Below are 15,130 nucleotides of genomic sequence, written 5' to 3' on the forward strand. Positions count from 1 at the left end.
CCAGGTCCTTCCCAGGAAGATTCAGATAAAAGTCTAGAAGTTGATATCTGCAACTCTTTTGACCGTGACTTCTGCATGACATTTCTAAATCCCAGCTGTCCTGTTCCAGGTGTCGTCTCTATTTTTCCCCACTGTAAATTTAGTACTTCTCTTAGATCCAAGATAGTTGTATTCTCAATCTGACCTTGTGGGCCTGTCTCTTTCACACGTCTCTCTGCATCCCCAATCAAGCATCGTCTTTACTCTTTTTTGTGTGGAGGTTCTTTCAACTTTGGTTTTCTAGCAACTTTCATTCTCTTTGTGGAGGGAATCAAAGAAAGTTATCAAAAAAGAAGGTTATGTACCCATTGCATATTTATGGTGAATGAAATAATTCCTGCAATTATTTGAGAATTGAATCAGCAATGAGGTGTCTGGTCATCTCTGTGGACTCTTTCATGAGTTATTGGTTTGAGGTGGCATCTTCCGCAGTCGCATGCCCTACTGTCCAGCACTCTTGGAACTTTCCTCCTCCGAATATCCTAAAACTAAATGTAGATGGAAGTTCGTTGGAAATCCTGGACTGGCGGGGATCAGCTGTGTTGTTAGAAATTTGAAAGGCCATGTTCTGCCGGTATATTCTGGGCCTATTGGTAGCTGCCATACAAGGTCTTAGGCTTGCCATCTCTATGGGCTGGATTGGTGTCATCCTTGAGGGGGACTCCTATTTATGATTTTATGTCTCCAAAATCCTTCGGTGGCTCTTGGAAGTATGTGCATCTCATCAGAAAAGCTAGGGCCTTACACAAGTAAAAAATTTCCTTTCTTGGCGACTTAGATTGGAAAATTGTTTGGCTGACCAGCTAGCTAAGGAAGAGATCAACAAGGATAGACTATTTGTGGGATTACAAGCCATTATGTAACCTTCCTTCATTATTATCTCTTTTCCTGCTCGGGCCTCCCATTTGTCTGTTTGGTTGCTATTATATCATAATATTTTCTTTTATTAATAAAGAGGAAATATTCTCCCCTCCCCTGAACTATGGTGAAATATCAACTTGACCCTACACTTTTCCAAAAATATCACTCACCTCCCCTTAAACAGAAAGATTCTATCTAATGTCCCCAACCGTTTGAAATGGCTGTTAAATCAGCCAACTTTTTTCAATAATCCCTAAACTTCCCTTACCAGTTAAAACCCCAAAATACCCTTAATGAACTAAAGCCCTTTCCCCTTCCTTCAATCAAAACACCTGCAACTCTTCTCTCTTTGCATCTCCTTCATTAAGTGCTCTCTGCACATCATCACCCACAATCTCAAAGAAAAATGGTTTAATAAATCTGTCAACCTTATCCAAAAACCAGTAAACCAATCGACCAGCCCTCCCTGCTTCTGATTGCTTCTCCTCCACTTCTCTGTAAATAAATAGAGAAAGATAGAGCAACTATGTTCCACAATTTAGATTCACAATCCACTCTGAAATCTCACTACTGTTGGAGTAAAAGAAGAAGCATGGTGGATATTGCTCTTTTGATTGTGGAGGATTACGAGAGTAGAAAGACCAGGAGCGTTAAAAAAAGGTGAGGATCTCAATTTGTTCTCTAATTGCTTCTCTCTTCTTTCTCAACGGAGGTTTGATGGTGTCTCTTTGATCAAGAAAGGTCAAGAAAAATTCAACCTCGCCAAGAAGGTTCTCGATCCTAAATCTGAACTTGGTCTAGCTGCCATCAACGGATTCTTCTCAGCTTGATTGTCTTCCCTTTCACCTCTGTCCATGATTTCTCTTTCTCACTAAAAGGTATGTCTTCTTGTGTAAACTGTGTAACTCTGTACATGATCCAAGTTTATATTTTGTAAAAAGGATTTTTCATCATTTTCTTGCTTCAAGAATCCAGAGAAATCGAAAATATCCAAAATAAAAACCTAATTATTGCTCAGATATATGATCTAGGGTTAGCAATTCAGTGCATCTGTTCATGGCAAACTTCTGGAAAGGGAAAACAGGACTAGGCACCAAGGTTCGTATCTTGGTTCTCAGATCAGGATTGGTGGAGTGCTACAGATTCGGATCGCCCTGGATCAGGCAGATTTACCCTCTTTTTCTAAAATCGGTTTTATTACCAGTGGATCAGAATGCATCTTAGGAATCAGTATCAGACCGGTCTTATTGGTATCGACTGACACCGATATTGATACCTGGTCAATACCACGGTGATACCAATATGATACCTTGTCAAAGAACCCTCATCATGATTGATGACACTAACTTATTTATTTCTTTGTCTTTAATTCATCATACTGTTAGGCTCAATTGGGATCAATCGAGGCCAACCTAGTCCAGTCTGCCCAATCAAGATCAATCGGGGTTAGGCTGAGTTGAGATATCCCAGTCCAATTGGATTTAGGTTGAATTAGTTCATTAAGGGTATTTTGGGGTTTTAACTGGTAAGGGTTAGTCTAGGGATTATTGAAAAAAGTTGGCTGACTTAACAGCCATTTCAAACGGTTGGGGGCATTAGATAGAATCTTTCTGTTTAAAGGGAGGTGAGTGATATTTTTAGAAAAGTGTAGGGTTAAGTTGATATTTCGCCATAGTTTAGTGGAGAGGAGTGATATTTCCTCATTAATAAAAGTCCCTTTGCTAAAAAAAAGGGTTTCTTACAATCTTTGGATATGACTCAGCACACAAATCTCCAGGCCTAGTTTTGACGTGGGCATGTACTTGGACATACCTAGATCTAGACAGCTCCCAGTTTATGTTCACTGAAAACCAGCATGGGGACTTCATTAAGTAATATCTTTTAGTTTATCTGTTGTGATTAGGTATGACTTGTTACGTACCTAACTTCCCAATTATTATTATTATTATTATTATTATTATTATTATTATTATTATTAGTGGAGTTGTTAGTTATTATCGTAAGTTAATAATAGTGGTTAAGGGAGAAGTTGGAGGATTTATAGGGTGGAGCAGTGGAGAGAGGTTATGAGGAAAACGTGGAAAGAGTGGAATGTAAATTGTAATTGTTATCCTATCCTATATAATAGAAGTTAATATGTAATAGAAAGATAGACAAGTAAATCAATTTCCTGTTTTCTCTCCCAAGAGAAGAGGTAGGCTTCCTTATCCAAGCCAGACGTCCGGCTTTGTCCGTAAAGCTAAGAGGCAGGCACCTCCTAATTAGCTCTTCAAACTCCTATTTTATCTCTCCTATTTTCTCTCCTCTCCTACTTTCTCTCCCTCTCTCTATCACGGTAGAGAGAGGGAGAGAAAGTAGGAAATAGAGAGAAAATAGGGTTTGGCTAATTAGGAGGTGCCTGCCTCTTGACTTTACGAACGAAGCCGGACGTCTAGCTTGGATAAGGAAGACTACCTCTTCTCTTGGGAGAGAAAACAGGAAATTGATTTACTTGTCTATCTTTCTATTACATATTAACTCCTATTATATAGGATAGGATAACAGTTACAATTTACATTCCACTCTTTCCACGTTTTCCTTCTATTATATATTAACTCCTATTATATAGGATAGGATAACAGTTACAATTTACATTCCACGTTTTCCTCATAACCTCTCTCCACTACACCACCCTATAAATCCTCCTACAATTTCTCCCTTAACCCACTATTATTAACTTACGATAATAACTAACAACTCCATTAATAATAATTGGGAAGTTAGGTACGTAACATTCCTTCCCCCTCAAATTGTCCTTGTCCTCAAGGGCAATGAAATAAAGTAAGATAATTGTCCACCTGGATCCCATATCTTCATAGGAGAAATCTTAGTTGTCGAAGCTAGAAATCTCATTCCACAATGTGGCACTCTCTTGATAGCGAATGGAATCTGCTTGGAAGAAGTGTTGATTGGTATCATTCTCTTCTTCTTCTCTTTCTTTTTTCTAACTCTTTTACCTTGTTCTCTGCCTACCCCTCCCTTCTCCTTCTCCTTCTTTTTCTTCTTCTTCTTTTTCTTTATCTTCTTTTGCTTCTTCTTCTTCGTATTCTTCTTCCTTTTCTTCTTTTTCTTCTCCCTTGCTAGCTGCTTTGGATACACAGGTATGGTGGCCACGGGCAACAACTCAAATCTTTTTCAAGATTACTTCCAACAAGTCCAAACTTCTCAATTGAGAATCTTGAATCTTGTTGAAAATTTGATCCATGGAGAACCGGTGGCTCTGATACCAGATGATGCGTACACAGTAGAGAGCGGGAGAGAAAGTAAGAAATAGAGAGAAAATAGGGTTTGGCTAATTAGGAGGTGCCTGCCTCTTGGCTTTACGGACGAAGCCGGACGTCTGGCTTGGATAAGGAAGCCTACCTCTTATCTTGGGAGAGAAAATATGAAATTGATTTACTTGTCTATCTTTCCGTTACATATACTAACTCCTATTATATAGGATAGGATAACAGTTACAATTTACATTCCACTCTTTCCAACATTTTCCTCATAACCTCTCTCCACTACTCCACCCTATAAATCCTCCTACAACTTCTCCCTTAACCCACTATTATTAACTTACGATAATAACTAACAACTCCACTAATAATAATAATAATAGGGAAGTGAGGTACGTAACATGACTCTTTCTATAAAACATACTACTTTAGTAGCTTGTAATTCTTTAGTTCCTATTGACTAAGGAAACTCCCTAGGCCGTGCATGGAGTTTTTTTACTTAGTATCTGTTTCATTACTAGGTAGGGAAAGTTTCTAATTAGTCAATAGGGGACTAGTTCTATTAATATGTAGGGCAGTAAGAAGCCCCCCCACCCCCCCAAAAAAAAAAGAAAAAGAAAATGATTTTGAACTTGAATAAAATTCTGCTTTATACCATTAGCCTGTGAGATGCAACTGGCTGTGGGAAGCTGTTTCTACCTTGGTGGGATGCTAGGGTGACCAGTGGGAAACTGGGTAGGTTCGAATGAGAAGTTGCAGTTAGATTTTCCTTCTTCATTAATTCTGTCCCTGTGATATCAAGTACCTTAAGTTTATTTCAGCTTATCGTCTACTATATTGAAGGTTATTTGAAGGCATTCCTTGCTCTGCATCACCCCATAGCATATCTGTGGATTGGTAATTAATGGTAGTTGCTAAATCCTGAATTCCTAGTTTCTATTTTGATTCACTTGGTAATATCAGCAGATTCAACTATTGGATCATTGTCAATCTTTGAGGGTTTGGGGTTCTAGGGAATACTTAGATTCTTCTGTAGTTTGGGTCTGATGTGAGCTCTATATTGGGAGATATCAAAGTTCTCCATACCGCTGGTTTGAGCCCTGCGATTCTGCTTGTGGGTAGGATTAAGAAACCTACACATTGTTGGGTTTAATCCATTAGATGGCCCATGGAAAAAAAAATAAAAAAATTGGACACAGCTACCTATTTAGAATAGAATCTCGGGAGAAGCCCTCCCCAGGTGCTGGTTAAGAGGGGAGAAGGTGCTGCCACATGTCATTTAATTCAGTTGAATAAACGTGAAGAATCCCCAGATTTTGGACTCATATGAGACTTAGCATGTTTCTTTTGGGTAAGGTAATGAACAGAGCAAGCACCAAGGGGATTGGACTTAGTTTTTTCTTTACTCTTCCCACGCTTGCCGCCATAGTTTTTTATTGTTTTTTTTTTCCTACCTATCTATGCTGTTATGATAAATATTTGTCATCTTAAATTATTTAATTTTTCTAGATTACATCCCTTATGAAAAAGGCACCTTTTTTCGGGGGGCGGGGTTAATTTAACATTTTAAATGACTAAAATATTCTCATTGTCATGCCTATATCTCTTTGTACTACAACATATAAATGCAAAGGAAATCTGTGCTGCCATGCAACTTGGACCTTCCATTTACCTGATAACATGGAAAGCATCCTGGATTCTGATTCTCTCCAGCCGAGGGATGGCTGAAGAGGGACCAGCAAGACACAAAACAGGAGAAAGAAACATGTGGTTTTATTTTCTCTCTCCTATTTTTGTCTTTCTGGTCCCTCTCCAGCCAACCCCGGCTGGAGAGAATCAGAATCCAAGCATCCTAGGGATTGATTTTGTGATATGCTGATCCCAGAGATGCTCTGTTCCTGCTCTTGTTAAGGCATTAACACAGTGTGGACAGGGAGAGGAGCATAGCAGAGGACCCAAATTGGTCATTGTCTAAATTTCATGTATCAAATGCTTTTTCCATGTCCACGGATCATATTTCTCTGGAAAGTACTTACCTTGACAATAAATCTTGTTCTGCTTTTGAATCATTAATCTGCAGGTACTTTCCCTTTTGTATTTTTCATATATCCTACTGATTGTCAAGTTATATGTATTGATTTAGGTTTTTGAGTGTGTTGTCGAACCAACACTTCAGCAACCGACATTTGTTTTGGATTACCCCATTGAGATATCTCCCCTGGCTAAACCACACAGAAGGTAATAAGCTCTAGAAAAATGTTCTGGCCATCTCAACAAATTCAGTTTTTATTTTAAGCTGTGTAGTGGGATGTTTTTCAGAATTAATTAACTTCTCTCCAGCACCTCTTTTTCATTTTGTGGAATATATATGGCCGGAACTATTGAAATGCCTTTGTTAGTCTCGTTGCTCTCTTTTCTGCTGATTCCTGCTAACATGGAAAAAATATCCCTGATTATTGTCGAACTGTCTTATTGTAGTGGATATACTATGTACGTATACATGACAGCAAGTAACTGGTTGTTTTCTGGCTCTAGTGGAACTACTATAAATTCTAATCAACCAGATTAATAGATTAGCAACTGTTCTTCTGGCCTCCAATGTTAGCATCACAAAACTTTGTTACTAATATTATTTTTATAAACCTTCTATTTATTTTAAACATCACTTGCTAACCTTCATAACCTAAATGTAATGCATCCACTGATTTAAAAAATAATAATAATAATAAATAAATTAATTAATTTTAAAAAAAAAAAAAAACACTCCAGAGAAGTGTTATTATTGATCCAGAAATACTTGGATTTGTTGATACTATGGCCATGTTGAATTTGAATTTCTTTAAATACTGTGTTTATTTGAAATTTTAGATATTGCTTACTTCAGTATGACTTTATCAGCTGAATTCTCGTATCTCATTCTCACAGACACATTAAGTGTTTTTAAGCAGCTAGGTTTTTTAATTGTCTTACTCTGAATCTTTTCAATTTAGGCATGCAGGCTTGACTGAGAGATTTGAACTATTTATCTGTGGTCGGGAGCTGGCCAATGCATTTTCTGAACTAACAGATCCTATGGATCAGGTATCTAGCAGCTCATAGTTTGGAAATAGCTAGCCATGATTATTGCTTTATAAATGTTGCTCAAATGGGTTCTGTTGTCTTTACCAGCTGCTATGTTATGTTTGCATTTGATAAGGTTTTGTCTACGTTCTTGTTTGTTTATAACTTAAGGGCAAAAGAATGGTCCCTGGTCGCGTGGCCCCTATGCCAGACACAGAGGGCAGTGAAATTATTCCCCCACCCCTGTGAAACCCAAAAGACCCACCATGTCTTTATACAAATGTGTACTCCCTCATTGGCACCTGTGCTGGTGCAGGGGCCGCATGACCAGGGACTGTTCATTTCCCCATAACTTTATTATTAGTCCCTACGTTTTCATATTCCTCTTTTGTGTCCTTGTGTTCCTCATTTGCTCATCTTGTTGATGAATGATCTCTAATTCGTAACCGAGATCAAGTCTTGTTGTAGGACTTCATTACTTCAGGGATATGACATGCATGTGGAAAACATGTTTTCTGACCTATAAATGATTGTGGTTAACTGTATTGTCGCAATTAATGGATTTCTTTTCTGTATAACCTTTCTCATAAAACATTAATGTGCATCTTTCTAGTGGCCTAGCCTTTTCCCTTTATATTCTGGATTTATCACTTTTTAGTTGCTAGTGTTTATCTGCTTTGGGCTATTGCCCATTACCAAGGATTTGATCACTTTTCTCCTTTGATAATGGAAGGAATATGCTCTTAATTTCCTTGGTTTGCTTAAATGGTAGAGAGAACGTCTTGAAGAGCAAATAAGACAGCACAATAGCAAGAGAGCCGCAATTTCACAAGCACATTCTGTGGAAGAAAGAAGAAAAAGAAAAGATGATGACTCATATGAAGTGACTCTAGATGAGGACTTCATAACAGCTTTGGAATATGGAATGCCACCAGCTTCAGGAATGGTATGATCATCGAATCTTTATCAAACTTTAATTAATGCTTTATCTTGACTTCAGCATCCTTGTCTGAGACTAAGTGGCAGCGGTGTTGATTTAAATGGCTTGTTTATGAACTAAAATATTTAATCCGTAATTGCCAAAATGTTATTATTCCCAGATAGACTCTAATGTAACCAAAAATTTTCCAGGGACTTGGAATTGACAGGTTGGTAATGCTTCTTACAAACTCTGCCAGCATTCGGGATGTCATTGCATTCCCTGTCCTCAAGCTTCAGCAGTGATACTTTAATGGAATCAAATTGCATCCCTAAAGGTTATAGCAACAGGCCTATGTAGAGCTAATCACATTTTGGTGGGAGGTTTGTAGAAGATGCAGCATGTGTGGAACTTCAGGTGCAAAATGCCAAAATTAATTTTCCCTTGTTGTAATTGATTCTTTAATGGAATCATGGATGGGTTTTTAACCCAAGATCGACATTCAGACCGAAGTTTCAGTATTCAATTCTTCATTTTTTGGGGTTTTCCCTTGTAAAATTTTTTTTTTCTCTTTTCCAAGTTAGAATGGAAGTCTAAATTAGAAGTCCTTGCTACTTTTTTAATCTTGAGTCAAAGAATGTAAAGTCTTGCCAGACCTCATTTTTTGCTTATAAGTGGGGCCTAACTAATGTAATTGAGCAGTTAGATATTTGAATATCTTATTTGTGTCAAGGATCTTGCTTTCTTGTGTGGGTCTTTCCTTATATTTCTTTTCTCTATTGAGGCTCTCTGTTTCAAGAATTGAATCTGAATTTTATAGTTTGAATTGAATGCCTAAATCCATTTTTTTCGATATTTTCAGAAGAAAGAAACTTAGGATTGTACAAAAGAGGCAGCCGTAAAACTACCATTTGCCATAGTCGCTTCAGCTATGGAAGCGAAGAAGGATACTAGTAATTTTTCTTGAATTCTAGCGACTAGCAATTTTTTTGTGAAGACACCCAATACCACAAAGCCATATTTTTCCTTTATGAGATATGTCTGACCATAGTCAATGCTTATTCTGCTTTCATCAAATATTAAATATGCCTATTCTGCTTTCATCAAATATTAAATATTTAAATAAATAATCCATGCTTAGTCTTTCCATGTATATACCCTTATTTCCCAGTAATTAATCAGCTGAGATGTCCTTAAATTTTATTTTATTTTTTTAATCACAATGTCCTTAAGATGTTGATCATGTTGAAAACTAAAGAACTCCCCTGTTGGTTAAGAAACCATTAAAAAGGGAGAGATGGGCTTTCGCACATATCCATCACAGCCACGTGGGGCATAAGATTGTATAACCTACTTAAATTTCTTATCATATTTCAAGTTCTATACATTGGCTTACAAGCAATGGTACCATTGTGAATGTGTCATATGGGATCCTTCGACATTAGGAACCCCATAAAATGGGAGGTTAAAGAAAAAAAAATTGCCAACTGGACTGTAAGGCTTAGGGCATTCACAAAATTTGTTAGATTTGCATATTTTATTTTTTGGGAAAAGGCTGAGCCCACAGCCGGGCGGCTCAGCCATGTATCTGCCTCTCACACGGGCTTCAGATCCTCTCCAAGCTCCAGCCGATAGGGTGATTGGAGAGGGACCAGCCAACACAAAATAGGAGAGAGGAAGTAAAACCCCTTATTTCTTTTCTCTCTCTTTAAACATGTGTCTCACGCACCCATGGCTGTCCCCCTCTCTCTTATGTCTACTGTTTGCTGGCTTATCGTATGTCCACCCTTTTCCTTTTTTTGTTTTTTTTTTTAAGTAAAAATCTTTGCAATTGGCTTGGGACGCTTGACAGGCCACAATTTTTGTCTTTGGGGATCCAAGATTTTCTCCTTTGACCCTTTCCTTTGTCCATGTTTTACTCTACAACACTTCTTCGCAACCAACCAACCAACCAATCAAACCACCCACTAGGACAGAAAGACATCCAACAAACTTGTAATGTAAATTCCCATATTTTTTCCAGCTCAAATCTCCCCACCTCCTCAAAGAGTCATAGGAGTTGAGACCCTTTCTAATTATCATAAATTCCTCCTCTCCTCTCCTCTTTTCAATATCCTCTTGGTGTGGGGTGTGTTGTATTCAAGATGGCTTGCAACAAGGTAGTTGCAATTCTCCTATTGTGTTTGTGTACATTGTCAATGATGCTTGTTTCTGCTCAGGAAATGAATTTCTCACAATGCATGGAACTTGACTGCATGCCTAAATGCATGGCCAGGCCATTCAATTCTGAAGAACATTGCCAAGAGATCTGTTCTCCGGTGTGCGACGACTCCGTAAATGCTAGAACAATGCACACAAGACTTTCAGGAGACTTGGTACCAAAAGGGAACTAATTAGAGAAGTTTATCATTTTAAGTCCCAAAAACTCCCTTGTACAACTACTTTGCCCTAGGAAAGATGAAATCCTAATGATCAATGTGGCTTATTTGTTTCATCTTCTATGTGATTTTCTTTCTTTCTTGAATATTACATGTCTATGAATTAAGTTCATAATAAGAGCACTCATTCTCTTTATTTAGCTTCCTTGTATTATCAAGTACGCAGAGATTGGAAGAGAATAGAGAAGAGAGATCTTATGTAACCTTGTATCTAAGTATATCAATTAACTAAATTCCACACTATCTGTTTGGTTTGCAGATCAGTATTAGCTTTTGGTTAATTTATTGAAGGACAATCAATCCTATTATCCTATATTCCTATCCTCGAACATTTGATGGGTGAATTCTTTTCTTTGATTTATTTTAGTATGAAAAACCCTTCAAGAAAGTTGTTGGGGGTACGATGTCTTGTATTCCGTTGCTTGTAAAAATGAGTTTATTCCAAAGGGCCGTTAAAAGGGTTATTTCTCTATGAGTAATCTGAGAGAGGTGTGAAGATGAATTTGTAACCCTATTATCCATTCATAGTGAAGCAGGATCTCATGTCACAGTAGATATAGATAATCTTGTAAAACCATATAAATCTTTATGTTCATTGTGTGATTGTTATTTGTGATTCCATTTGTTTTCTACATCATTTTATGTTATATTTTCTACAAAAATTAGTCGCAAAATCATTTCAAAATGTGTCATCCCAAAGGATTCCCAATGTGTCATTTTACCAATTATGGTCGCAAATAATTCAATCAATCATGTGTTGCTAAGGATAAAGGTTTTTTTCTATTCAAATGAATGGTCAGTTGAGATCTCAAGTCCCAACCCGTGCTAGCGAGCTGCATTTGGATGAGACTTTGGGAACAGTGAAGGGTATTTCCAACTTCAATATACAAGAAAGTAGGTAATAATGATGGTAGATTCATGGGTGAAGAATTTGCCCCGGCTACAAGAAAACTTTCTCCTTCCAAAGAAATGTCAAATATTAGAAACAATAAAAGGGAAAAAAAAGCAGTTTCATGACCATACTCAAGAGCTCCTTGGTTTTTACTAAGTGATGGATCCTGTTCAATAATACCAAGGTAAGTTTCTCTTCTTTTACACCTAATAAGATCACCCAACCCGACCATATTTAACATCTTTCAGGAGTTAGGGTCAAGATTCAGGATTACTCAACCCCACCAAGGGGCCTATAATGTTCATGAGACTGTTATTGATTTAGGGTTAAAGCTTGTCCCAATGATTTACTTTTTGACAAGGCAAGTAGATTTGAGTATACTGAGAGGCTGAAGTACTGTTTAAATTTTGTACAGAGCATGTAGACCAGGTTATGTTCCCTTTTGATTTTCTGCAGGAACTCTGCATCATTGCTGAAGATTGCAGTGGAAGACCAGAAGAACCTCAAGTGAAGACCAAGAACACTAAAATACACCTGGCACCTGTACTTTACTCCCACCATAAACCCTGCATAAGGCTCCCGCATGTGCGAGGTCCGGGGGATGAAAACTATGCAGCCTTACCCCAAGAATGTCGAGAGGCTGTTTCAACCGCTTGACCACCAGGTCGCAACATTCCTACACAGTAACCCTGTATGATAAAGGAATAGCATCCTCATCATCAGTCCTCGATGGACCACCCTTTTTTTTTCTGGTCAAATCATCTGCTTGCCCCATTTGCACTTCTTGGTCTCCACGTTCATCTACAGGTGCCTCCATCCAAGCATAACACTGTTATATCATACTATTACAGTAAACTTCCTTTCATGCAATAATCCATCACCAGAAAATAAACGGAGATTGGATTAGACATAATCAAGCTATCTGGGTATAGTTTACTGTCAGCATCAGAAGGGTGATCATCAATTTGGGAAACAAATTCCATCAGAACTACAGTTTTATAACGAAATTAATCATAAAATGTTACAATATTTCAATCCAACGTTCAGACGACTATTAGAACAGAAAATTCCCCATATACTTGATATAAGAATGATTGAATTCCAATTGGCATACATATTTTATAGCAAATCTAAAAAAAAAAAATGTTAAAAAACTTATCAGAAAAATTTCAGTTTCCCTTTGGATACAGATGCTTTTGCCTCCTCCAATCGACACAATGCCTTTTGCGCTCCTGTCAACCCTGAACAAGATTCAGTGGCTCCCAGAGTGATAGCAAAGTAGAGATAAATACAGCACAGGAAAGCTAGAAGAGCAAGCGTTGATAGAAGAAAACGGTGCCGTTGAACAAGTGTTGACAAGCTTCCAAATTCATCATGGGCTGGGAACTGTTTCCTAAATGAGGATGACAGTGGGTTTTGGGACCTCCGATGTGGAGAAGATAAGCTGTCTAGGACCATGGTTTATCACAACCCTCTGCCTCAGCCAAACCTGGAATAATTGGCCTATAAAATCTCAGTGTACTAGATCTTAGCAAGTCAATTCCAAAGGTCAGTGAAAATAATACATATTTAGAAAAGGAAGATGTTTCTTTCTTCTCAAACTCTCAGACATTTTCAGTAAAAATATATAAACATTTTGCCACAATCTAGTCAACAGATTCAACAATGAGACAGTCATATAGGCTAGAGACACATTTTAGAATAAGTTACGTTTTCACAGGGGCTGGAAGCATAAAATCAATCTATAACTGGGTAGAGAATGACATCCAAAGGCGCCACATATTCTACAAAAGCACCTGAACAAATAGACTTGTCTGACACAGTACATATATGATGAAAGTATCCAGGAAGAGTCTGGAAGAAGTCCACTAAACACAATTATCTAGAGTGAGGAGCTATAAAGGAAGCTTAAAATGAAGAGGTTATGCTACATGCTCTTTCAACTCTCCGAGCAGGGAGTCACACACAATTTGGGACCAATTTAGTGACCCAAGTAATAGGATAAAGCCACCATAAAGATGACTTATTATCACTGTGACGAAGACATTATGCATATTAAATAAAAATTGTAACAAAGTATTCTTTTCCTCTCTTCCTAATTTTACCTCTTTATACTTAATTAAACATCTTCTCAATAAGGAAATATTTTGACTGTCACTAATCCCTGTCTCTTACAGACTAAACAGCCCTAAACACATTGTATCATCTGTCATGCTGACAAGAATAGATTGCAGTCAGCTATCCTGGGCAACATAGATAATATTCAAAAATGCCTCCTCTAATGGAATGAATGGGCTCCACCCCCTTGAAGAGATCCACGAATTTGATCTGAAGAGACAAATTTTCCAAGATCCACCAGATACATCATGCATTAAGAGGGATCAGAACCACATGGTAATTGGTAACCTACCCCAAATCCTTGGAACTCAAATATAAATCAAAACTAAGAGAGATAACAAAGCTGTCTGATATACTCAATGCAAAACCAAGGGCAGAACAATGCATTCTGAGCATGGAAAACTCCATAACACAGTTTTAATTGTTGAAGATGAATGAGCGTCTAAGCATGGACTTCAATGGAAAACATTATCCAACAAGGCAGAACAGAGACAAACACTTACAATTTCCAGGAATTGCTTTTAAAATATCAGGCTGGAATTATCTTTTTTCCCTGAGGAAAATCATAAGTTTAGCATGGGAAACAATCTTCTATTAATTAGTTAATTTCAGGAGCAAGTGTGGACAGAGAGGATTGCAAGAAGAAAGCACATTAATTTCAGATGAATTTCCAGCTTTACACCCCCCCCCAAAAAAAAAAAATTTTTCTTCAACTATCATCCTGTTAGCAAGCACAGTCCTCGATGATATTGGGTCAGGTAAATTCCAGCAAATTATTAGGCCTAAAGGCCCTGAACATAACTTAATGGGGACTTTGTTAATGCCCAGAACTTATAGAAGAATGTGCTACATAATCTTATGCAGATTACTTACTTAGTAATGCTACTGTCTTAATGACACCATATGTACTCAAACGCTGGTTCTACAAACAATACTCCATTTCCAACTACTTGTCTGAAGTTTCAACTTAATAGCCAGGACAATGTTCAAATCGTCTGCCAACCAGATTACCCTATTCCACCATCCAAAATAGACTAAAACAAAATCACTTTAGATACGTTCTTCAAACTCTAAAAACGTAAAAAGATATCCTCATTGGCTTGACAAAGTGTGAGAATTCCATTCATGTTGGTTGAAGTGGCGATGCCATTCAAAACACCCATTTACCACTCAACAGCAATAGATTAAAATACCCAAGTGCCCTGTCAAAGTGGGTGCTAGCCAATAAGGAATTAGAGCTACTGAAATTGTTAATAAAGTTGTAGAAAATCTTAAATTTAAGATCTTACAAGCATTCAATCTTCAACTCAATGCACTTATTCAGAACATCCGCAGATCAGTTGGCACCATCTCCATGTTATTCCCAGTTCACCATATTTTTGTGAAGTTGACAGCAAAATAGCAGTCTGTCCATTAAAGCAACCTAACCATCAATTGTTTTGCATCTCTAATAAAGCCTATCTTTATGGTTTCTTCTAGCTTCATCCAGAACATCTTTTTCCATGCGATTTCTAACATTATGCTTCTTTTTTTTTTTTTTTTT

General features: G+C 37.6%; 2 protein-coding genes across 7 annotated transcripts in view; one reads left to right on the forward strand and one right to left on the reverse strand.

Annotated features, from left to right (window-relative positions):
- LOC122075758 (lysine--tRNA ligase, chloroplastic/mitochondrial) overlaps window positions 1-8,871 on the forward strand; it is a 37,643-nt gene extending 28,772 nt beyond the window's left edge. For all 3 annotated transcript variants that reach the window (XM_042640909.1, XM_042640911.1, XM_042640910.1), the window contains 4 exons: window positions 6,304-6,398; window positions 7,151-7,241; window positions 7,993-8,166; window positions 8,352-8,871. In XM_042640909.1, coding sequence (XP_042496843.1) covers window positions 6,304-6,398; window positions 7,151-7,241; window positions 7,993-8,166; window positions 8,352-8,444 — 453 coding nt within the window. In that variant the 3' untranslated portion in view covers window positions 8,445-8,871. The remainder of the gene's footprint in view (window positions 1-6,303; window positions 6,399-7,150; window positions 7,242-7,992; window positions 8,167-8,351) is intronic.
- A 3,575-nt stretch (window positions 8,872-12,446) lies between these two features.
- The window catches only part of LOC122075894, a 3,600-nt gene continuing 916 nt past the window's right edge, over window positions 12,447-15,130 (reverse strand). For 2 of the 4 annotated variants that reach the window (XM_042641108.1, XM_042641111.1), the window contains exon 2: window positions 12,447-12,958. In XM_042641108.1, coding sequence (XP_042497042.1) covers window positions 12,628-12,927 — 300 coding nt within the window. In that variant the 5' untranslated portion in view covers window positions 12,928-12,958 and the 3' untranslated portion in view covers window positions 12,447-12,627. Of the gene's footprint in view, window positions 12,973-14,876; window positions 14,994-15,130 lie in introns of all 4 variants that reach the window. The other 2 variants (XM_042641110.1, XM_042641109.1) reach the window with 2 other exon arrangements.

The sequence above is a fragment of the Macadamia integrifolia genome, chromosome 4 (assembly GCF_013358625.1).
Source record: "Macadamia integrifolia cultivar HAES 741 chromosome 4, SCU_Mint_v3, whole genome shotgun sequence".
NCBI lineage: Eukaryota > Viridiplantae > Streptophyta > Magnoliopsida > Proteales > Proteaceae > Macadamia > Macadamia integrifolia.